Here is a 23,665-nt window from a genome sequence, read left to right as displayed (position 1 = left end):
ACGGGCACAGCGTGCTGGGCGGCCTTGAATTCATGATCATTTGCACTCTAAACGACAAGCTCTTTGTACGCCTTAATTTTTCCGATGCCCATGCCTCGCATTTTCAGCAGACCAAAAACCAACCCAAAGACACACCAGAAACCCACAAGCCCATTGTCGTTAATTTTCTTAAACGAGGGAGAGCTTGTTGGCGGCAATGTCGAGAGCGTCGACATCGGGGGTGAGGCGGGCGTAGGCCTTCTTGGAACCGTCGGGGCTTTCAACTCTGTTAGCAAAGAACTGCGTCAAATGTCGGCTTGAGACGTACCGGATCAGAGTGTTGATCTTGACGGTGTCAATGTCGTAGAGCTTCTTGAGGGCAAGCTTGATCTGGGCCTTGTTGGCCTTGACATCGACGATGAAGACGAGGGTGTTGTTCTCCTCCATCTTCTTCATGGCGCTCTCGGTGTTGAGAGGGTGGATGACAATCTTGTGCTCATCGAGACGGGGCTGCGAGGGGATCGACTTGCGGGGGTACTTGGGGGTGCGCGAGACGACCAGGGTCTTGGGGCGGTGGAACGAGGTGCTGTATCGGACCTTGGTCTTCTTGTGGGAGTTGGCCTGCGATGATGGTCAGCTGGTTGTTGCGCCGTCATGGATGAGGATTGTTCAACTTACGCCCTTGAGAGCAGCCTTGGCGGCAGCGTTGGCCTTAGAGAGGCCCTTGGGGGCTATATCACAAGAAGCATCAGCAATCGCCCTTGTTCAGAACTCGCAAAGTCTGCTGCTGCATGATGCGCGGGGAGGAGTATTGAAGCTCGAGAGGAGTAGGAGGAGAGAGGAAGGAGATGTTCAAGGCGAGAGTTCGGCTCGAGAATCTATCGTATCGTATCGACGACCGAGATTATCGTTTCCAATATCGCATCGCTTCGAAAGAATTCCCGTCGCCATTCCCTCTTGAATTTTTTGTGTTCCACCTCTTCTTCTCCTTTCTCCCTCTTTTGCTTCTTTCAAATCATGTCGTACCTTTCTTGCCCTTGGTATCCTTGCCGGCCATTGTGTCGATGGGTTGTCGTGAGCACGAAGATTGTCGAGTGGTGCTGGTTGTCGTCGTCGGGGTTGATCAAAAGTTCAAATTCACCAACGCGAGAAAAAAGAGGAATTTAGCTTCTGTGTGGATTGTCGATTAGGGTTGACGAACGCGAGGGTCTGATTGGTCAAAGGGGTTTTGGCTCTGGAAACCACGTGATCAGAACGAGGGGAATTTTGACTACGCTTGTATTATGTAATCACAGTTTTGCGAGGTCGCTGAGAGCGGGTTGGAAATAGGGAGCTAAGCTGCAAGGGTCCTTCAAATTCTGTAGCCAATTTTCATATTGATCAATATGTCTTTCCAATTGGAATGACGTATATTTCATACGACTCTACTGTTTGAAGGAGGCTCATCAGTATTGCCGAAGAGTGAGTTCAAGACATCTTATTCAAGTCCTCCCCTGAGACTAACATATATCATAGTTGAGATTCAAGGGGATTGAAGCCTAGTTCAGGGTCAACACGGCAGGCTTCTCGACTAGGGGGAAAGAATGGTCTCCAAAAAGCAGACAAGGCTGAAAAGCCTTTCCAGCGGCCGTCCGCCAACTGCCAAGTCTTCCCGGTCCATGTCAAGGAAAGCCAGCAGGACCCTCATCAACACCCACCACCAGCTCGAGAAGCAAAGGAGGCAGGCCGCGGCCAAGGGGGACAAGGACACAGAGTCTCGACTTGCGTCGGAAATCGCCAAGCTGGGTGGCCTCGATCACTACCAAAAGGCGAGTCTGCAGGGACAGAGTGTCGATAGAGGAGGCGACACGTCAAGAGTTCTCCTCGAATGGCTACCGGTGTCAGATCTCAAGAAACGCTCCCAACCCCTTAGTATGTTGGAGGTTGGTGCATTGAGCACGCGCAATGCGTGTTCGACGAGTGGCATCTTTTCCATGCAGCATATCGACCTCAACAGTCAGGAGCCAGGGATCAAGCAGCAAGACTTCATGGAGCGGCCGTTGCCGAAGGACGAGTCTGAGTTGTTTGACATCATCTCTCTCAGTCTGGTGCTCAACTTCGTGCCCGAAGCCGAGGGGCGTGGTCAGATGCTCCTGAGAACACTCTCCTTTCTTCGACCTGCATCTGAGCATTCGGCGGTGACGGCTGAAAAGCTGTTTCCTTGTCTATTTGTGGTTCTCCCTCGCAGCTGTGTTGACAACTCACGATACTTTACCGAGACCCGGTTTGAAGAGCTGATGACGATGCTTGGCTACGTTCGCGAAAAGTCCAAGATGACTCAGAAGCTGGCCTACTCACTGTGGAGGAGAGCCGGAGGAGTCTCCGATAAGCGGTCCGACTTTGCCAAGAAGGAGATTAACCCAGGGAGAACACGAAACAACTTTGTTATGACGTTGAAGGCCTCGACCACTCATTCAAGCTAACTGATGTGGATGGACACGACAACGCGTGGGACCTCAAACGAGCTGCATATGCGCGCGTGCCCAACCAACTCCCCCTCCATAATGGACGAACTCATGGAGTTTCGGGCACACGGCAATGAACTGGCACAAGAGGATCGACTTGATCTGGACGAGGAGGTTATCTACGGAGTCTTGGCGAACATCTACTGGGTACTGTGCTGGAGAAGATGGGTCGATTCTTCGCAGTATGCCATGTCGCACCACCGAGACATGCGACGGCAATGCATGCATGGATAACGGGCACACCAAAGTCACCAGTGAGCAAAGATCAGCTGGACGGTGCGGTCTCAGATTTGGGGGACTAGAATGTCTAGCGAGTCACTACTCTTTGCATCTCCGCACCAGGGTGCCACACGATTCGACGATTACCCTTTCCCCACCGGGACCTTTGCAGCTGTCTATCATGCATCCTCCGAATGCTTGAACTCGGAGATGGCGAGCTTGGTCAGAGAGTTGTCTGGCGGCAAGGGCGCGTTGCCGTCACGGATAACGGGCACGCTACGGATGCCCGCCTCGACGGCAGCTGAGACCTCGTGGATGTTGTCGCTAAGGAAGAGCCATCTACCCAGGTCCTTGTGCTCTGGGTGGCTGGAGATGATCTTCCTGTAGCTGTCAACCTCGGTCTTGGGTCCGGCATTGGTGGTGTCAAAGTAGTCGGCGATGAGAGGCGTCATGTCGGACTTTTCCGAGTTTGTGTGGGAAAAGAGGAGCTTCTGGGCCGGGACAGAGCCAGACGAGTAGATGATGATCTTCTTGCCGTCCTTGACGGCCTGGTTGAAGAAGGGATCAACATCGGGGAAGAGGGGAGCTACAATGTCACCCGACTTGTAGCCCTGCAGCCAGAGGTAACCCTGGAGGGACTTGAGGTAGGCGATCTTGACATCGCGTTTCACGAGATCGCGGACGTGGGCCTCGAAGTCGGGGCGCGAGTTGCGATACTCTTCGGGAAAGGCATCGCGGTACTTTGCAAACTCGGGGCTATCCCACTCTTGGTCGAGGACCTTGGGAAGAGCTTCGAGGGCGTATGGGAACTAGCGCCAGCAGAGAGAGAACCTTGGTCAGTCGGGTTGCTGAGTGACGACACTGGGCAGAAAAAACGTGTGAAAGAGCAGAAGTCGGTGAAGGAGAGACGGGAGAGGCTGGAAAGATTGGGTGTCTGCGGCCGAGCAACAACAGCAAGCAAGCAAACAACCTGCATACGTCCGAGACCTGCGCTACTAGCAACTTGGCACAACCTGGTTTGGCAGCCAGGGACCGAGAACTGGGTGTGATGGCCGGCAGGTGATCGGCCGAGGCCCGGGAGATGAGGAGGTTGGGGATGGTGTTTTTCCAGTGGGTTCCGGACGGAGGTCCGGGCCCGGGAGGCGGTAAAGGGGAGTGATGGACGGAGGCACCGTGTGTGGTGGTGGTTGCACATGAATGGATGGGTAAGGGGAAACAGATTCCGAGGCGGTAAGGGCGCGAGACACGCAGCAGTAAGACGGGAATACGGGACGACTTACCAGGACGTCCTTGACAAAGGAGATGGGACAGACGGTTCCTTCTGCAATCGTGTGTTATTAAGCTATTCTGAAGGTGTAGATAAGTGAACAAGATGAAGAGAAGTACAATTGACGATACTACATCCATAGACCCAGAATAGTCCTCACAGCAACAACTCAATGTCAACGAACAACATCAGTCTTACCAATATCAAAGACCAGGACGTCGTACTCGGCGAGATTGAGAGTCATGATGAACGGACGGAAAGATACCCGAGGCGGTCAAGAGATGCTCCGGAAAAAGAAGTGAGATTTGAGGCGGAGCAATATGAACCGAACCGAGAGAGACAGAAGAAAGGATGAAAACTTTTTTTTTTTCCTTTGGTTTTCCCGTTTCGGGCTTGTTTGAGCCCAAAAGAACAAGATCCCTGTTTCTGATGGAAAAATGTTTGCTGAGGCCGTGGCAGCTGGTGGTCCTTGTTCCTGGATTCAATGCGGGCCGCTAGTTTCGTTCCGAGCGCGGTCTTTTTCTGGCGACCTTCTGACTCTTTCTCTGAAGTGAAGTGTTATCCTGCGTTTAATGAGCTGGATCCAGATTAAGCTTGGTGCAGCTGAAAAGGAGCGCTGTTGTGTTGCAGCTGAAGATCGAATCTGGAAATCTAATAGAAGGTGGTAGGATGGCAGCGTTGGATTGGACGGCGCATGCTTCAAGAGGAAAAGCGGTCAAGAGGTTGAAAGGTTTCCAAACAAAGATCCATTCAGCCTTGAGCTTTGGCCAATCAGCGTGCATCATGTTCACATTTCCGTTTTATCCTGCAGGGTAGGTTAATTCGGAAATCCAAGGTGTCACGTCACCCGGCTCGGAGGACGGAGCGGAGCGGGTGCGGTCAAGACCGGAGGAAATTGGATCTCTTGGGCTCCGTGACAAGTGTCATCATCTCCTCGCTTCTCCGTACTCCGGAGAAAGAAAGAGATGACTCCCCTTCCCCTGTGACTGTCGCTAATCCCGTAACAGTCCAATACGAATCCCTGACGACTTTGCCAGAAGCATCCACGGGCGTTACGCCCCAAGGTGGCCAGTTCATGCAGCAGAAGATGAGGAAAAACAGCTGTTGTCGCCTATTCCCACTTGAGCGGCAAGGACCCTGCAAGCTCCATCGGGTTAACAGTGGAGTTCCCGGACCTCGTGGTGGAAAGCTGGGCGAGGACGCGCAGGATGCGGCCTGTCGGCACGATGCGAAGGGGACAGGTCATCGGTACTTGATGACCCAGCCTGTGGAAACGCTTGTTTGCGTGGCTGCTGACTATTGATCCCGTGTACACTGTACATGCCTATCCCCAGCCTCCCCTGGCGCCAGGCCTGAAGCTGAGAGGCTTCTGCTTCTCGGTCACCTCACCTTGAGCTTTGAACCAGGTGATGGGTCACATCCCTTGCGTAGCCTGTGTCCCCAATCCCATGACATTGTGCTACCCTGGACAAGAGAGACATGCACTCGCCTTCTCATTGTCAGGCGAATCTGGAAGAATCTGATTGTCAGGAGGTCAATCTGAAGATGGCTTCCCCTTCCATCCCATCCCTTCCCCCCCCCTCAATCTCTCCCCGTCTCCCGCCCTTGCCGAATCTCTGTCTGAAAATGAGTTGATCTCCCATCATACAGTGCGTGATAATTGTAAATATTGTGTTTCCAATATGACGACTGTCACAGACAGCCATGGGGGGAACCGGAAACGACGGGGGTCAGGGAAGATGAGACACGCAAGCCCAGACCTTAGCAGCAAACAAGAAAAGAAGCAGACAGGGCCAATTCGAACACACGAGACAAGACCATGACGGCATCTAATTTCTCCTGTTCAGGTCCTTGACAAAGCGGGAAGCGGGGTCGTAGAGACAAGCCGGGAATGCTGGATTACGAAGCTATACAGTACAGCTGTCGTCCCGCGGAAGCTCTATTGCTTCATCATCACAGGACCCCGTTTGTTGGGGCGGGCCCTTCGAGATCTGTCTGCTTGCTGTCCTCTCCACCGCCTGTGGAGACTGGCATGTCGGCATCTCCAAGGACGACAAAGTGATGCATCACGGGCGCTTCCTTTAGAACCGGCCACTCGGGGCAAAGACGTTGCACAATTGCGTGTTGCACGTTGCATTCTCGCTCGGTACTTGGCAAGATTGTACGATCAACGCTTTCCAAGACGTGGGAGGCACAGGTACAGGTACCTGTGGGATGGATTGTTGTTGTTGTTTATCCCGAATGGATTGGATTGGACGCCAAGCATCTGTATCAGCGCCCCCCTTGGCCTCATGGCTTTTGTGCACAGATGTTTACTTGTTACTGCAATCGGAGTCGAGAGATGCACAAGCTTTGTGCATGGCTGGACAGTATGCGACACGGACCCTTGGACATTGCCCAGTCACGGTCGAGAACTGACGACTCTGTCCACCGTCGTCCACCGTACACAGTCTTCCACGTACGTACAGTACCAGCCTCGGTGCACTGCCTTCTAAGCAGCCTGCACACACCCTTCTATTTCTGGGCATGAGTACGAGAAGAACAGCATGTTGGTCGTAAGCAGTAGCAGCAGACGCGCACCGGCTGCTCGGTACGAGACGACAGCCAACCCCTTGCCAACCTCGAAGCTTCTGGCGGTTGCTGTATGGCACTCGTTCGCCCTCCAAAGTAAACAATGAGTTTCTCCAGCCGCGCTCCACGATCGCTAGCTCTGAGACCAAGAAGGTCTCTGAAGCCAGGGTGACATGCCCAACTGGAATGCAGGATCCAGGAGTGCATGACCACCCCAGGCACCACCAAAGCCATTCGAGGCCCTGCATGCCCCGCTTGTCGAGCATTTGAGACAGACAGGCTGACAGGCACAATTCGCTGATAAGATTAGCAAGACGTCAAAGGTTCAAGCGTTAAAGCGAGCGTCGGGACGAAGGAAGGATCGACAACAATGGCGGCAAAAGCTGGGGGCATTGGAATTGATAGCTCTGACAGGGATGATTTGCTATCGATATCTCGACATCGGGTGGAGAAATGATGGCCAGGAGCCGGCCCAGGAACGAGTTCGAGATCTGCCATTCTGCCATTGTACCATTGTAGCTCAATTGCACAATTGAACCAAGGCTTGGCCGAGTCCTGGTCGGATTGCTGTTGGCTGGCAGCCGTCTGTCACTGTGGCGGGAGCTATCCAAAGCATGAACAAGGTGAAGCCGAATTGTGAATTGTGATTTACTGTGCACAAGGTCTACACCGTAAACGAGTCCGAGAAATCATGGTCTTTGTCTGCGCTCTTGTTCGGGATCGCCCAGAAATGGGCTCACTCCTTGTTCACGGGGACAGATCGAGAAGGACCTCAGAAGCAGCACCTCCCAGTTCGTGACCCCGAGTTTGTTGGGGGAAGACGACCCTGGGCTTGAGTACGGGACGGTATTCGCCTCGTTGCCCCAGTAAAACCTGGGGATGGCATCTCTCTGCCTCCGTGAGCCCATTGGTGCCACGCGCACTGCTGCGTCCTCTGGGCAAGCAGCCCATTCAGACCTCGTGCCCGTACACCCTCTCGTCAGCGTCCAGCAGTAGCTCTGTTGCCCAGCCGTGTTGGGATCTGCGCCGGCTGGTACAGGACGGGCTGGTCGCCCAACCACTGAGTCAAGGCCTTGCAGATACCTCCCACACGGGTATCGGGCGGTGAAGCCGCTATCACGGCGCTGCGTCCAGAGAGGTCCAGAAGGTCCTCCCAGTGTCTGAGCCCGTCCATGGCCCCAAGCCGACTGTCTCTCTCTGCCGCGAAGGTACCGTGCGCGACGGGGGCGCGTACTGTAGGGTCACGCTGACCAACATGTCATTTCCCGTCGAGGACACCTTGGAGCTTCTGGCAGAGGAGCCCGGCAGCTGGACGCCGACAGAAGGTACTCGAACCGTCACCAATTCTCCCCGCTTGGGCCACGTACCCTCCGTGTGACTGATTGTCGCGAGCCGGCACCGGACGCTGATGACTCCCGTTGATGATGAGAATGGACTCCGGGGCCAAGAACTGGAACCCCGACCCGCCGTGCGCCAGCGTGACTGTCCGCACTGAGCCTGAACCTGAGCCAGAGGGCGCCGTGCCGTCGTCGAGGGTACAGTGTTGAGAGCAACGCTTGATTGCCTAGGCCCAGAGGGGCAAGTCGTCACGTCACGTCAGGTCCGTCGCAATCCCATCATAACGCTGCCCGCTCAGTGAGACGGAAGGGTGCATCGTGTTGATAGCGGGTTGCGTCGAGGGATCCGAATTGTACTGTACATAACACGAATTGTGCAATACAGTACAGGCATCGCATGCACAACGGTGCTCCGATAACGAATCTTGATCTTCGATTGTCGTCATGTTGTTGATGCTGCTGTCGCAATGATTCCTGACTCTGAGACGATAGGGAACGCCCGTCACTGTATCAGCATCGACGGCCAACGCCAATCCTGGTCCCCCAACTTGTTTCTGGTCTGGTCGCTGCAGTTCTTCATGCCGCCATTCTCTCCCTGGCCGGCCAGGCCCTGCCTTGTCCCGTCGTGGCCATCGTCCCACTGTAGCGCCATCCATCCTCGCTCGCGGTTCGTCCACGACGCAAGCCTCCCCCAAGGGAAACCTCTGAGCGTTAGCCTCCCGCTCGCTGGCCACGGGCTTGCACTAATGGTCGGGTGGCAGGGGAATCAATCAAGGCCGCCTCGAGTGGAGCAATAAGGAAAAGCCAGGGGGGCTTATGCTCGGGGCCGGGGGGTCACAGTGCAGCTCGCTACGTACCGTACCTGCCTTTGCCTTGGTGGTCCTAGTGTGTTGCCATCTTGTACAGTACGGTAGGTACGCATACACCTGCCCTTGGCCGTCCCTTCTTCGTGCCTGCCTGCCACCTTGGCCGTCCACCTCCGGACCCCGGCCGCCCCGGTACTGCAGCCAGAGCAACAATGCATGTACCCACGCAGGCAAACGAAGGCGGGGAGGTACCTCAGTCGGCAGGTCGCTCATGTCCTGACCCAAGGTGGCTAGTCCCTCAAGGCACACCCCCCGTTCGCTCCTTCCCTCGCTCCTACTCGCTGTTCCGCCTGCCTTGGATGGGTCTTGGGCGTCGCTATTGTCAAGCCTGGCTTGCTCGCTCAGTCACTCACTAATCCCATGGCCCATCCCATCCATCCATGGCCATCCATCCCTCTCCACCTTGTTCCATCACCGCCATTCCCTCTAACTCACTTCTCTTCTCTCGTCTTCTTTCCCCTGCTTTCTTATCATCGTCTCCCTGCCATCTCTCCACCTCTCCTTCCCTTCTTTTGCACGCTTTCCGCATCTTCAAAGGCCTTCTTTCTTCTCGAGCTTGCCACTCTTCTCTCCCTATCTACTCTCATCTCATCTGTCAAACCGTCCATCACCCAATCCCAACGCCCCAACGACTCCGCCTCGCCACCACCTCCGAAGCAAGCAACGCTGCCCAGCTGTGACTCAAGCGACGACAACACCAGCGCCATCAACCAATACATCCAGCTTGGGTCATTATCGAGAAGAAGAAGCGTCCTTGACTTGTGTTGTTTGTCGCTGCCTAGACTTCCAAGTCCTTGTTCGCCTAGAGCCGATTGCTCCGTTCCGTTACCTATAGAGTTGCCGTTCATCGAGCCAGCTACTCCTTACCGGCACCTCGACTAGTTCGACGCCGAACCTCGGCCCATCAACGAATCGCTACCTGCAGTCGGACACGTCGCATAGATTCGCTTTGTGCTGCATTGAGTCGTCGAGGACTTGCTCTTCGACTTTGTCAACCGCCCAGCCGCTCCCGACTCCGTAACTCGGCCTACCCGGCCCGCGTGACTCAACCTCCCCGGCTGAGCGATAGCAACTCCGCCCGGGTGAGCTCCGCTCCCCTATATCCCGGTGCCAGCTTGACTGGTCCGACACGTCGACTCATCGGCCACGTCGAATCCGGATCCCCTCTTTTGCTACAACCTCTTCCGCACTCCAGTCAACCTTGATAAACCCTCTGGTCGGCCTCGTCCTCAGCCGTCCTTCCCCAACCCAACTCCTCAACTGTCAGAGTCATTCTTTTTGAAAACAACCAAAAAACGCATCCATGTCATTATAACGAATCTCTTTTTCCTTGTCTTTAACCTTCTTCGGCCGCTTCGGTCTTCGCAACTCGCCGTCACGACCATTCGATAATCATTTCTTTTGTTCAGCCTATCGAATACCCTCCAATGAGCCTCTGATTCCGAAACGACCATCAACCAACTCAAGCTACTCAACAATTGCTCACTTTGCTGCTCTTTCCTCGACATCACGACAACCTGTACATTCAACACATACTGCGAAATATCCATCTACTTTTTCTGCATCTGCACTTCCTCAATCAGCTCTAGCCGTTTCTTACAAGAGCTTCAACCTTCAACTATTCCCCGGGAACACACCTACAGAACCGGTCATCGACAAATCACAAAAACACATTTGTACGACTACTGCATTTTATTATCTTCACTTCTTTTCAACCCTTTTCTTGTTCAGCCTTTTTTGTTCCCCTTCTTCGCCATGGAATGCCTCAAGGACAAGTTCATTGGCGGTGTCCTCCTCGGTGGACGTTACCAGACAATCTCCCCCCTCAACCATGGATCTTTTGGTATGGTCTTCAAGGCTCAGGATCTCGTGACCAATGAGACCGTGGCCATCAAGTGCCTTACCAAGAAGAATGCCTGCCCGGAAGCTAGCTCCGATTTTGCCATCGATGAGAAGTCGGAGGAATTCGTCTTGCATAGCCGCCTGGGCTCTCACCCCAACATCGTCAACCTGCTCGACTCGTTCGAGACTGAGTCGCACCTCTACTTGGTCCTCGAGTTCTGCGGACAGGGTGATCTCTACGAGGCTATCCGAAAGGGACATGGTCCCCTCGAGACAGAGCACGTCCGCCAATTCATGCTTGAGCTTATCGATGCCGTCGAATACATCCACTCCAAGGGTGTCTATCACCGCGACATCAAGCCTGAGAACATCTTCCTCAGCCAGGATGGTGCCATGAAGCTCGGTGATTTCGGTCTGGCAACTACCGAGAAGTGGTCTTATGAGATGACTGTTGGCAGCGATCGCTACATGGCTCCCGAGCAGTTCGATTCGGCTGGCGCCGGTTACTCGCCTGCCGAGGCGGACATCTGGGCCATTGGTATCTGCCTTCTCAACATCCTCTTCTCTCGCAACCCCTTCACCACCCCCACCGAGGCCGACCCTCTCTTCCTCGACTACTCGCGAGATAAGCAGTCTCTGTTTGATGTGTTCCCTTCCATGTCCCAGGACACATACGAGGTTCTCGTGCAGTGCATGAACCTCGATCCCAAGCGACGGTCGATGGAGGGAGCTCGCGATGCCCTTCTCCGGGTTGTCAGCTTCACCACCGAGGATGAGGATGCCGACGACTACTGCGGCGCCGAGACCGCCACTCTTGCCACCGCCAACCGCGAGCCCCTCCGCACTCCCTCAATCCAGTCTCCCCAGGTCGAGACGGGTGCCTTCCCCTGGGCCAAGGCCCTTCACGGAACTGGCCGGCAACTCAGTGTCATTCCCGACGACGAGAGCTACACCGAAGAGCTCTTCCCCAAGTCGGAGGCGACTACCGCTGATTGGTGCTCTGCCAACATGCAGACTCCCATGTCATCTGTTCTCGACTCTCACATGGGTGTCTCGATGAAGTCGTTTGCCATCAAGCCCAATGCTCGATTCAACAGGGTTTCCCCCACCGCCGGCTCCCTCCCCATCACCATGGCCAAGCCTGCGCCAGCCATGTCGATGGTGTTTGGAGGACGCCAGGAAGCCGTGTCCAAGAGCTGGAGTGACATGTGGGATGAGGATGAGGAAGAGGAGGAACGTGAGCAGCAGATGCAGATGCTGCAGGAGCTCAATGCCCGGACGTGGAGCCAGGAGAGCAAGGAGGAGATCAAGAAGGAGGCCGAGAAGGCCTACAAGGTGGAACAGGAACCCGAGCCGGTGTCGCATGCGCATGACATCAAGGGAGACATCGACGACGACCTGGTTGCCGACGGCTTCTTCTTCCAGGAAGCCCCGGCTCCCAAGCCTCAACATCATGTCACCATCACGCCTCGCTACTCGCCGCCGCTCAAGAAGAGTCCTCTGGACAAGTGGGCGGCGCTTGGCGAGCGACGCCGGGGTCAGGTTGCCACTTTGGATTCGATTAAGTCGGTGGACTTTGTTAAGCCCCGACGACACAATATTGGTTTTGGATACAAGTCTTATGAAGCGGGAGTTTGGGATCATTCTAATTATCACCACAAATTTGGGACCGCGAAAGAACGGGTCAAGGAATGTCCCTGGAACAAGGGCAGAGATTGGAACTGGCGTCGGGATAGACGCAACGATCTCGGAGACGTTGAGTGGGTTGGAGGCTGGTGAAGGAGATTGATTCTCTTTGGCAGCCTTCAATCGTAGTTTGGCCGTCTGATGTCCCTGGCGCGATACTCGAAGATATTTCGGGCGTTGCTTGGATGGAGATGAGAGCCTGACTCGCTTTCTGAGTATCAGATATTCTAGAAATAATGTGAATACCAGAAGTACCCACTCAAACAAGACTTTCCTCACTCAATGCCTGTGTTGTCTACTCTACTCGCTCTAACTGTAATGTCTGTTAAATGGCTCAATTGTTTGAATTGAGGCCATTCCTAGCCTACTTTTGAACCCCTCAGTGATGGACATGAATTGCTCTGTTCTTAGCATGGTGTGCTAGCTAACTAGTCAACTTAGATATTGTAGACCGAGGTATGTTTGCCGATAACGAAGCCACGCGAGTCAAGAAAAAGACGATACGCCAAAAAATTAAGAGGGGTTACCTAACTACTCTTAAACATTATGAATAAATTTGTAAATGATATGATAAAGGAATCTAATAGTTTAGATTATCATTATTTTACTCTATTGACTATCTTAGGGGAGAATGATGCTCGTGTCTCGTTTTTTCCTTGACTTGGGTGAAAGCCAACGATTCTCGGCGAAGACGACAAAGTGTGGAACGATGGATTCCCCATTCTCCAGCATCGCAGACAGGGATTACAATATGCACACTCTCTTCAAGGCTAAGCTCGAATAGCTCGCGTGCTTGACTACGGCAGTTGAAGGGTTTCGTTCAAAGTGGAGGAGAACCCCCATCTTGATGTCGATGGCCGTCAAAGGTGGCCCGATCGAACGGTTTCTTCGGAACTTGCTTTTTTTCCCTTGCCGTTTGCTCTCCCGAGAGGTGGATGTAAGGGTGGCGTGGTTTTTCGGGGCTGGGCGGATGTCATGAGGATTTCATGTTGGGGAGATCAGCGGGCGGGGAAGAAGATGGTGGAAGCTCTGGATAGTTTGGTTATGATTTGATTTGTTCGATTGGCAGAATACCAATCCTTGTCAAGTTGCAGGTTTCTGTACATTGGTTTCAAAGGTATCTCTACCCTCATCTTTTGATACACGGAGAAGCACTCTCAAGTAATGACAGTGTCTATCAAGAGATACTACTGTCACAGTTTCCGATACGACTGAATCCCCTCGATTCAAAGCAACTGCACGGCTTCGTCATGTCAACGGACAAAGACGGGATGGGAAACGAAGCTACTTCAGCATCGGACACTGTGGTTGCGTCATGCAATGCATGCTGATGTAGGTGTGCAAAGTGAATAGGCTCAGCCATGCAAGTAACAAGGTGATTGTGAGTACAGTGTTTGCCAAGTATTATTGGTATCAATGTTTGGTCAAGTGGCAGAAGCTACATGTCAAGCATGTATATCCTCTGTATATAGGTCTTTGGTATCGATAAAATGTCCAACTCTCAGCTAAAACCAAGTTTTCATCAAGAACGTTGCCGCCAAGATGATACAAAAACATGGACTTTAACATCTAATCAGCGCCAATGAGGTGCTTGGGCAAAAAGGTCCAGATGGTTCCCAGCACACCCAGCATGGAAAAGACAACCAGCAACACACCAGAGACGACCTTTTCCCGTGCTGACACGTCGTCCCAGAACAGTTTGAGGTGGAACGAGATGGGGAGGATGATGGAGATGAGGGTGCACAGTGCAGCGCCGAGGAAAGCGCACACAGAGTCAAAGGCCGGGAATACGATGGAGATGAAGAGCAGGACGAGCACGACAAAGACGCGCACGAGACCTCGGATGCTCTGGGTGACGAAGGGCGAGGTTCGGGAAGATTGGCTGTGAGAATGCTCATGGTGGTGATGGTGATGATGTTCGTGGACACCGCAGAGGACGTCCATAGTCGTGACGATGGGTCGGGCATTGAGGGGGATTTTGGTCAGGGGGATGATGGCGATGAAGATGCACATGACGATGTCCATGCCCTCGGGATATCCTGCCGTCTTGAGGATGTTGGATGTGATGGCGTCTTTGATGCCATCGCCAAACATGAGCAGGCCGATGACGGCCAGGCAAGTATCCAAGACGTACTGAGCTCGGTTAGAAAGGGGGCACAATATGAGAGACTATGCTGATAACTCACAGAGAACGAAAACGTCACGTTGACGGCCTTGCCCCATTTATAGGGGTGACGCATGTCTCGATAGATCTATAACCTCCAGTCAGCCTTGATCCTCGACAACAAACGCAAACAACCATACCGATGGAAAGACCGAGTGAGCACCCCAAGGGCTAGCCAAGAGACCATACGCAAGAGGCAGCGCAAGCCAGTTCTCAGGAAGAAGATACGTCGTGGCCGGTTCCCGTAGAGAACCCGGATAGTTGGGCTTGTAGAGACCATCGATGATGACGATCATGACAACTATTGGAGGTGAGTAATAGAACACAGCAAGCACAAGGGATGACAATACGCACTGCAAAATGTCGACATGATGCCTACGATGCTGGTGTAGCTCAGGAGGCGCAGCGGCAACGCATTGAGGACCAATACCAACCCAGCCGCAATAACCTTCCATGTGTTAACAGTAGCTAAACCTGGAAGCAGCAGGTCTAGCGAGTCGGCAAAGAGAATCACGAGGGCGACGCATGCTCCGACCAGCTCCAGAGTGAAGAGCGCAGAGACGACAACTCGGGCGCGAGGGCCAAACGAGACATAGGCAAGGTCTGAGTAGGTGATGAGCGTAGCATCGTAGTCCATGCACTTGGCCAGCAGCTTGCCGGTATGCGAAGTGACAGCCGCCGTCAGTGTGAGAATGATGAGTCCGGGAATCCATCCCGATATCTGGAGGGCCAGGGGGAGACTGAGAAGGCCCACGCCGATGAGGGCGTTGATCGAGTTGAAGACGGACTGCGGGAGAGTGCTCTGACCCTCAACAGCGAGCACAACCTTGTCACCCTGCTTGACCTCCTTGATGAGAATCGGTTGATGCTCGCCATGTGCAGCATCCTCAACCGGCCCCTCCTCATCCGCGACCCCCCATCCGCTGCCTTCGCTAAAAGATATACGGTGGCGCATGGTACCGTCTACAGCGCCATACGGCGAGGTGCTCCGGAACGAACCATAGCTGCCAACAATGTCTGGGGCCGCGAGATGAGGGGGAAGAGCGAAGATGCTGGATCGGCTGGAGAATGACCCAACATGCAGAGCACCAGCGGCCTCGACATCGAGCAGCGGCTTACTCTCCCCATCGTCCAATGCGCCCCGAATAAGCCTGGGCGACGACCCGAGGCTCGAGCTGGGCTCACCATTGGGCTGCGCCGACGACGATGCTTCCAGATGCTGGCGCAGGAGTCCTGTTTGAGACTGTGGTGTACCCTCGACATGGCTCCGTCCGTATTGGATATTCTCCCCGTCTTGGTCTCCGGCAAGGACGAAGCTCGGTCGGCGAGGAATGACCTCGGGGAATCCTGCGGCTCGCTGCCAGCTCCTAGCGAATGATCGGAAGCTGTTGACACCGCCAATGTCTGCTATCGCGGCGAGGTGGTTGGTGACCGAGGACCTGGACAAGTTTAGCTGCCATGGGTTGTAATCCAAGGTGGTATTAGCTGTCATACCGTCGTCGCGCCATGAATCCTCTGTCATGATCATGCTCGCTAGTATCGTCATCGTCATCGTCGTCGTCGACAGCTTGTTCCCGCGCAAGGACGCTCGACGTCACACTGCCTGTAGGCGAGGGTCTACCATCGTATTCGTCCCAACTGGTTGGGTTCCGCGCTGGAGCCATTGGGTCTGTATGTGTATCGTCTCGTCTTGTCTTCCTCGCGTCTTTTCGTCTGTCTCGTCTATTTCCTTCGCCCAAGTCCCTCGCAAGAATTTTTCTTCACACACTCGTCCTTGTCTGCCAAGTCCGTCGCTCGCTCGCACAGACAAAGCGCCGAGGTGGCAAAAGGTAAAGAGGAAAAAAAACCCAACGGGTTGGAGGGGGGTGCGACGAGGGTAGCGATGCAACGGCGGACAGGGGATTACAGACAGCGTCAGACCGTGCAGTTTGAGGTCAAATCAAAGACAATGAGATGTAGAAGAAATATTGAGAGAGAGGCAGAAGCTAAGCAGGACAGCATCGGCACAAGGACAAAACAGACAAGTCGGGTTTGGCGCCAACACACCTGACCTGACCCGACTCGACTCAAGTGAATGAAGCGAAGCAAGCAGGGACATGACGCTTATCGCAGCCAAGAATGGCTCGAGAACGCCCGCGACCAGTGCACGCGATAGCCGTAGCCGTATGCCCCTAGGGACCAGCAGGGATCGTCGATGCCGATACACACCTGCCCAAGCCAGTATGGTCATTGGTAACGCTCCATGTCGGCTGTACCGTCTGCAGCACCAGCAGCACTGCAATCATGGAACCAAACCAGATCCCCACGCGAGGCACCAGACACCAGACGGGCGCTACGGTAACTGGCTAGTCTGTTCTCGTAGTGGCACGGCCGTTGTTGTTGGTGGTGCCCCGTCCTCTCAAACAACAGCCGTAGCTGCCATGGCAGTCCCACCGTCCGAGACAGCAGACACGAGCAAGCATGAGTTGACGTCTTTGTTACTCCGGAACGCAAGGCAAGACAGGCAGCGTCTATCGTGACATTTGAGCGACTCGCATGGCCCCCCTTGCTGCAGCTGTCTTGTCTTGTCCCGCCCCAATCTCCACTCCACTGCTAAAGTCACCCTTGCCCGCAGATGGGCTCGCGAGACTCCATCGGTTAGGCCTTGATTTTTTTGCTATGGGGCGGTGGAGAAAAAAAAGGTGTTCACGAGACCAAACTTGGTTGAGAGGGGAGAGAATGTATGTGTATGTGGTGCAACGAGAGATGACGCAGAGGGAGAGAATGATACAGAGCAGGGGATTACTTCTGTAGGTACCTACTTGGTGAGGTAAGCTGTTCCTGATCTCTTCTGCTAGCACTTTATTACCTTACCCACGAACCGCTGCCGTTAATTAATGGCACGATATAATTAGGTAGGCAGCTTGACTAAACTCTCGGTCTATTGTTATCATGTGTTATCATCCAATCTCACATCTCGCAAACTAGCAAAGTAACTATTCTCCGCTCAAACCCGCCCGTTGACCTGCATGGTGCGGTGCACATCTCCCATCCTTATCTTATCGCTCCACCAAGGAAAAGTCCACTGCACGTCACATCCTCAACACCAAACCTATCAACCTCGAGCTCGTCAGATCCAGCGCGTCCTAGCCATCATATCCACTCAATTGATCTAGACCTTCACATCTATCTAAGATGACACATCCATCATGACGAGTCCACATCTAAGCGCCGCCCTCCTCACCACCGCAAACGAGTCCCTCGCGCCAGTCCTCCCCATCCTCAACGCCTTTGCCCACCGCCATAGGAATCAGCACCATTCCTCCCACTGGTGGTCTTCCTTTTCTCTCGTCCGTCGCGCTGCGCGCAATCTCTCGACAGACCTCACATCTCGCCCCCGGCCGATCAAGAACAAGAACAAGCCTGGAAATGTCGAGGGCGACAACCATCCAGCTCTGGCGCGCGCAAAGTGGATGATTCGCCATGTAGTCCCCCGCACATACATGTAAGTCCATACTGTCGTATCCGCAGGCTCAGCCATATGCTATGCGCCTGGTCGCAGTGACCTCATTATGCGCTTTTAATGTAACTAACTGCTCGTTTCTTCAACAGCGCCTTCTCCCAGCTCGCCGCCGACAACCAACATGCCCCCCTTGGCCTCCTACTCCTCTCTATCCTCGCCCGCATCAACCGTATCCTCTCCGACCTTGTGCCCGCCGATCAAAACACAATACCTGAAGCTTCAACCTCAGCAAAGCCAACTACTACCGGCCCAGTCCTCTCCTCTAATTTCCAAACTTTAACGCCTGCCGAGACGGATAGCCCAGATATAGACATGGGCGTTACCATTTCGCGCAACAAGGTGCTACCCATTCGAAAAACGACTACGTCACAACCGGAAACCAAACTAGACGCCCACCTAACAGAGCCTCCTTCCAAGGAGCGCAAGCTCAAGAGTCTAACAAAAGACACCAAGAAGAGTTCGTCGAAAGATCCAGCCAAGGACAAACCCAAGAAAAAGAAGAAAAAGGGTGGCGACGCACTCTCAAGTCTCTTCGGCTCACTATGATATCTTGCTTCAGTCAAATACAACTTCAGTCGCATACCCCACCATCCATACATGACAGTCACATCTCACAAAATACATCTCAAACATGCGCCTTCAGAGTAGAAAAAAAGTATCATTCATTATAAACACAAGACGCACAAGTAGAAAAGCATCGAACCGGCGAATATCCATACAAGACCTCCACTCCCTCCCTTCTTTCTTTCTTTCTTTCGTTCCGCCCAGTGCAAAGAGAGGTGTGATTGATCCTCATTTCCTCCAGTCCTATTGCGCCTCTTTCGCAAGATCCTCCCTCGCGCCGTTGGGCTGAACGTGCGCATCGTCTTTGCCGTGTCCAAGTCCCAAGAAACAAGAATAGTCGTCGCCCACTCCCGTCACAAGCTCCCCTTGGCCGCTTCCCGTCAATAAAGGCTCCCGAAAACATCTTCCCAGTACATCTGCTCCCTAACTTGCATTTCTTTTTTCGTAGTCCTCCTGTATCGCTTTTCGTAACCATGATGTTGCCTCCCCCTCGGCATCTACGCAAAGAGCCGCTAAGTGGGTGGTTGGTTAAGCGTACGGACGGTACGACCAAATGCGAGCCTTCATGTCGCCAGATCCTGTGGCAAAGTAACCACCCTGGGGGCTCGGCGCAACCGAGATGACAGAGTTCTTGTGTCCCTGCAGCATGAGTTGCGTTGTGCCCGTCCGGGGATCCCAGAACTGCACGCCGCGATCCTTGGATCCGGACAGCACCCAGTTCGAGTCAGGGGTGAGCGCAACCGAGAGAACAAAGTCACGGTGGCCCTCAAACGTCTTGACGCACTTACCGCCCTTAGGGCCAGGCTGGTTTCCTTGACGAGGGGCGCTGAGCTCCCACATCTTAATAGTCCGGTCAAGACTGCCAGAGACGAGGTCCTTGCCGTTGGGCGAGAAAGCGACCGAGTACACACTGTCCTTGTGGCCGTCAGGTCCTTCGAGACGCTCAACGAGGAAGCCCGAGTGAATGTCCCAGACACGCACGCTCTTATCGAGTGAGCCTGCGGCAACAAACTGAGTGTCAGGAGAGATGGCAACAGTAGTAACGCCGTCCTCTATCGTGAGAGTGAGCGTGTTGCTGCCCTGCTCAATATCCCACAGGCGAACGGTCCTGTCACCACTACCCGAGGCGATCGTTCGTCCGTCGCGAGCGAAGTCTAGCGAATAAATATCCTGCTCGTGGCCAGAGAAGTGGTTGCGAATCGTTCGGGTTTGGATGTCCCAGACCTTTGTAATAAGTTAGTGTTTGCTCAAGTGGTATGGAGGTGAGTATTGATAGAGTACTTACGCGAATAAGCTTGTCTTCTGCGCCAGTAGCGAGGTAACGACCGTCAGGACTGAAGCAGACACTTCGGATGTAGAGATCGGCGCTCATGTCGGAAGCATTGTGGTCCTCAAGAACACAAACCTTCTCACCAGTCTGGACGTCAAAGATCTGGGCAGATCGGTTGCAGCCAGTCGCAACATACTTTCCATCGTGACTGAACCTCACACAGCAAACCACACTTTCGTGGTTGAGAGAGTGGACAAGGTCGACGTCGAGAACGCGCTGCACTTGAGGGTTGAAGATGGCGTACCAGTCCTGGCCCGTCTTCTTGTTGTGGGGAGCCACAGCATCAACTTCGAGGTCGCCCAGGGCGTTTCCCACGGGAGGAGCGCGAGGGCCCCCCATACGAGCGTGGTCGGGAGTCGGGTGGCTAACCTGAGGCGACGCCGCGTTTCCGGGATACGGGACTGGAGTGTTAATCTGAGGAGTCGCGGGTCCGACGGCATTAGGAGGTCGGCCGATACCTCGTCGGCCGGGGCCAGGAGAGGCAGTGCTCTGAGGAGGCTGAGGAGCCATACCGTTGGAGACTGGGCCTGGAGGGTAGCTCTGAGAGTAAGGAGCCTGCTGGGCACTGGGATGAGGGGGGGGGACAGGAAGGCCAGGGGGGCCCTGACCCATCTGGTGCTGAGGTCCCATCTGCTGCTCCTGAGGAGGGGCATGGCCCTGCTGCGATGGTTGCTGCTGTTGTCCGCCCTGTGGCTGCTGCTGCTGGCCTTGCTGCTGACCCTGCTGAGGAGGTGCAAGACCAGCCTGGCTGCCACCAGCCATTATGCCACTGAAGAGACCATTGCCGGGGGCGATAGATGGAGGCTGCTGGGAGGGTGCAGCGTGCTGCGGAGGTCCGGGGAGGCCGGGCTGAGGGGCACCTTTTCTGGCCGCCTCGAGCTGGTGTCGGAGCATGCTAATCTCCTCCTCGTACCTATAGATTGAGAGGTTAATGCCTTGTCAAACTTTTCAGCTCGCGCAATGCAACTCACTTTTGCTTGAGGGTCATATGCGTCTGCTCCATCTGGTAAACCTTCTCTCGCACGAGCTGCATCTCGCTGACTTGCGCTGCGACTGTTTAAACGAGTCAACGACGTCCAAAGAAAAATGCGCTGCCGCTGTGACATAGCTAGACAATTAAACATACTCTGGTGCTCAAAGCCCTCCGTCTGGCGCGACTGGTTCTCAAACTCCTGCCTAATCTCGTTGAGCAAGTCATTGAGACGATTCGAGCTGCCTGGGGGGGCTGCCCCCATTCCCCGATGCTGGTACATCGACATTGCGCAAGGCGGGTCTCAGCGACGAGTTCGGTAACGACGCTTGCCGCGAGGCCGAGATGGACTAAAAACGCGATGGGAGATCGGGACGGACGAGAAGCGGATCGTAGTCGATGTGTTTTCGCGTGCGGCGCGAATTATCGAGTTTTGGCGCGCGCCGTTGGACGTAGAGGACAGCGCGAGGCTGGGTGCCAAGGTGGTTTTGATGACCACGACAACCAACGACGCGAACGCGAACGCGGGACGTTGACGAGGAAGGCGCCGGTAAGAAAACTTGACTCGATAGGCCCGAGGTGGACAAGGGCCGGTGAGTGTCGTAGCGAGTATGCGACTGGAGATGGAGAGTTGATCCCGAGCCCAGAGTCGGATGGTTGGGATGGGTGGGTTAGGCGCGATGATGTTGTTGGAAGGTGGAAGGGGGAGGAAAAGGGCTCTTCAAGAAAAAAAAGGCAGCACCCGATGGAGGTGCTGGAGGAGTGCTAAGGCCAAGCAGCGTGGTACAGCGCTGTGCTAACAGGCTCGTGCACGGAAGGTGCAGGGGAGGTGTGGGTGCCGCAGTTATAAGTGGGGCGGCTGGAACTACGCCGAACGGAGACCAGGAAGAACAAGCCTCGCCTTTGCCAAGGTGAGAGGGTGAGCGCCTCCAGTTGAAGATCCCTGTAAGCCTCTATAAATCGTGCAGAAAAGACTGTTGAAAGGAACGGTCCTATTGGAACGTGCTGCATATGTGTTGGATGCTAGATGAGAGAAGCCACGAGCTCTCAAAATGTGGACGGGAGCCGCTGAGGGGGTGGGTTACCTAGGGGCAGCGATATGGGGAGAGGTTAGGTTGCCGGGCGGTCGCAGGGGACATGCAGCAAGGCTAGGTAGCGGTACTTTAAGCGGCGACTGCAGATGGGGCGGCTGTACGGGGCCGAATCGGGGGGCAAGCAGGGGCAGGAGCTCTCGCTCTCCGTCATGTGCCTCATCACGTTTCAGCGACCTTGGGACGGATTCGAGTGCCCTGTCAGCCTGTTGTGTGCATCCCTCTAGTGCTCCAGGGCTACCGCACCCCTGCGATCCTGGCGATATCTTGGTGACCCGGAGTGGGGTCCCCTTTGCGGATGTGGGTCGGGGCCGGGGATGAGTGGGGACCGGGCACGGTCGGTGGGGTCAAGGTACATGCCCACGGTGCAGGGTACTTGCAGCCAACGTACCTGCCGTCCCGACGGAAGCGCACACACCCTCCAGCTTGACCTGGCGCCGGGCACATGCAGTGGATCCTAGGAGGAAGGACGGGGCTTGCTGCGGGTCAGCCGCTGACTTTCAAAATCGACTCCATGTGGCTGAGGAGATGACCCTTGTCCTCCCAGACCTGGCGCTGGCTTCTCTCTGGTGGTTCGCCCAAATTGATTGCGGTCTTCTAAAGAGCCTCCTTCGCCTAATAACTGGGGACCTTTTCTCGACTCACGCCTCCCTTCCTTGGCACGTACTCCCTCCGCCTAGGATGCAACATCGCGACAGATCCTGGGGTGCCCAGCGCCCAGGTACTGGTCGAGGCGGGAAGAGTCGCCACTATCATCAGCCACTGAGCTCTCGCAGATGCCCCCGGCCGAGATATCGAGATGAGGAAACGAAGTGTGAGCGTGAGGGGTGGTTTCAGCGTCATCGGAGCGCTGCCCGAAGCTCCATCCCTGGTGCATCCTTCAGACGAAGCACCCTTGTGGCAGAAGATGCTACGATTTCACTCGAGGACCTGATGCAGGTAAATACCCTCGCGCCGCTGTGTCTATCACTGTGATAGAAGCCAGGACCTGTATACTACGTTTCCTTTGAAGCTCACGATCTACAGGTGCGCCATTCGCAACACCAATGTCGCGACACCTCATGGCACGATGGAAAACATCGTCGTTAGGCCAAGTCCCCATGTGTCCGTCTACGCTAATGGCTATGGGGTTTGACAAGTTAGCTGCAGCATCCCCTGCTCAGTGATGGCATCCATTCATGCTGCGTAACATACCCTATAGAGCCGGTGGAAGATTCCCTCGACAACGTTCTCTCTGGTGACACCCTCACAGCGTGTCGTCAACATCGTGCAGGCTTACTTGTGTGGGACTGCATGCTTCTACATTGCAGCTAAGCACCATTACGATGGTTGAAAATGACAAGTATAGGACACGCATATTGGGGGCCCCAACCAACACAATCCCCAGGGTGCGGCCAAAAATTACGAAGTGTCAACATCCCCAACCCACCCGTTCCTCACCGGCCGACAAAGAGACCCGCGTGGAAAAACAGGAATGAGGGTGTGTTCCTCAGTGGTAGCCTACACCAGCGGCCACACCGACCCTGGCGAATTGCTTGCATGTCAAAGAGCCGCGCCGCCACCAAGACACATGTATCCTAATGGCAAGGTGTGATAGGGTGGGTATATATCCTCTGGCAACTCGGTGTAACGCCTGTGCGCCAGCTGACGAGAGGTGACTGGTGCCACATTTCCAGTGGTGATGAGGACAAAGTTGGATTATCTGGCGCGCCGACGAGGAATAGAAGTAAACAGCATAGCTGGGCGGCGTCTAGGCCGAGGAGCGCAGACGCC

The 23,665-nt window shown here is 54.6% G+C and overlaps 7 protein-coding genes across 7 annotated transcripts; 3 read left to right on the top strand and 4 right to left on the bottom strand.

Moving 5' to 3' along the window:
• Positions 1–168: 168 nt before the first annotated feature.
• Positions 169–1,036, bottom strand: NCS54_00847100 (Ribosomal-L23eN domain-containing protein; the record flags this gene model as incomplete). The annotated part of the gene is made up of 4 exons (XM_053153856.1): positions 169–256; positions 308–600; positions 658–710; positions 1,006–1,036. 4 exons carry the CDS (start codon positions 1,034–1,036, stop codon positions 169–171), a joined length of 465 nt encoding a protein of 154 aa, XP_053009831.1.
• A 526-nt stretch (positions 1,037–1,562) lies between these two features.
• NCS54_00847000 (25S rRNA adenine-N(1) methyltransferase) lies at positions 1,563–2,441 on the top strand (the record flags this gene model as incomplete). Its single annotated transcript, XM_053153855.1, has 1 exon — positions 1,563–2,441. The coding sequence occupies one exon, from the start codon at positions 1,563–1,565 to the stop codon at positions 2,439–2,441; it is 879 nt and encodes a 292-aa protein (XP_053009830.1).
• Positions 2,442–2,881: 440 nt separating this feature from the next.
• Positions 2,882–4,213, bottom strand: NCS54_00846900 (Enolase-phosphatase E1; the record flags this gene model as incomplete). Its single annotated transcript, XM_053153854.1, has 3 exons — positions 2,882–3,511; positions 3,983–4,023; positions 4,168–4,213. 3 exons carry the CDS (start codon positions 4,211–4,213, stop codon positions 2,882–2,884), a joined length of 717 nt encoding a protein of 238 aa, XP_053009829.1.
• Positions 4,214–10,498: 6,285 nt separating this feature from the next.
• On the top strand, positions 10,499–12,364 carry NCS54_00846800 (Protein kinase domain-containing protein; the record flags this gene model as incomplete). Its single annotated transcript, XM_053153853.1, has 1 exon — positions 10,499–12,364. One exon carries the CDS (start codon positions 10,499–10,501, stop codon positions 12,362–12,364), a length of 1,866 nt encoding a protein of 621 aa, XP_053009828.1.
• Positions 12,365–13,840: 1,476 nt separating this feature from the next.
• On the bottom strand, positions 13,841–16,099 carry NCS54_00846700 (Aa-trans domain-containing protein; the record flags this gene model as incomplete). The annotated part of the gene is made up of 5 exons (XM_053153852.1): positions 13,841–14,404; positions 14,458–14,523; positions 14,576–14,736; positions 14,790–15,874; positions 15,930–16,099. 5 exons carry the CDS (start codon positions 16,097–16,099, stop codon positions 13,841–13,843), a joined length of 2,046 nt encoding a protein of 681 aa, XP_053009827.1.
• Positions 16,100–17,623: 1,524 nt separating this feature from the next.
• NCS54_00846600 (Hypothetical protein) lies at positions 17,624–18,483 on the top strand (the record flags this gene model as incomplete). Its single annotated transcript, XM_053153851.1, has 2 exons — positions 17,624–17,919; positions 18,027–18,483. The coding sequence occupies 2 exons, from the start codon at positions 17,624–17,626 to the stop codon at positions 18,481–18,483; spliced, it is 753 nt and encodes a 250-aa protein (XP_053009826.1).
• A 546-nt stretch (positions 18,484–19,029) lies between these two features.
• Positions 19,030–21,090, bottom strand: NCS54_00846500 (Transcriptional repressor rco-1; the record flags this gene model as incomplete). Its single annotated transcript, XM_053153850.1, has 4 exons — positions 19,030–19,725; positions 19,787–20,744; positions 20,803–20,884; positions 20,958–21,090. The coding sequence occupies 4 exons, from the start codon at positions 21,088–21,090 to the stop codon at positions 19,030–19,032; spliced, it is 1,869 nt and encodes a 622-aa protein (XP_053009825.1).
• Positions 21,091–23,665: the final 2,575 nt, after the last annotated feature.

The sequence above is a fragment of the Fusarium falciforme genome, chromosome 6 (assembly GCF_026873545.1).
Source record: "Fusarium falciforme chromosome 6, complete sequence".
In the NCBI taxonomy this organism is placed as follows: Eukaryota; Fungi; Ascomycota; class Sordariomycetes; order Hypocreales; family Nectriaceae; genus Fusarium; species Fusarium falciforme.
This window is presented reverse-complemented; position numbering and strand designations above follow the sequence as displayed.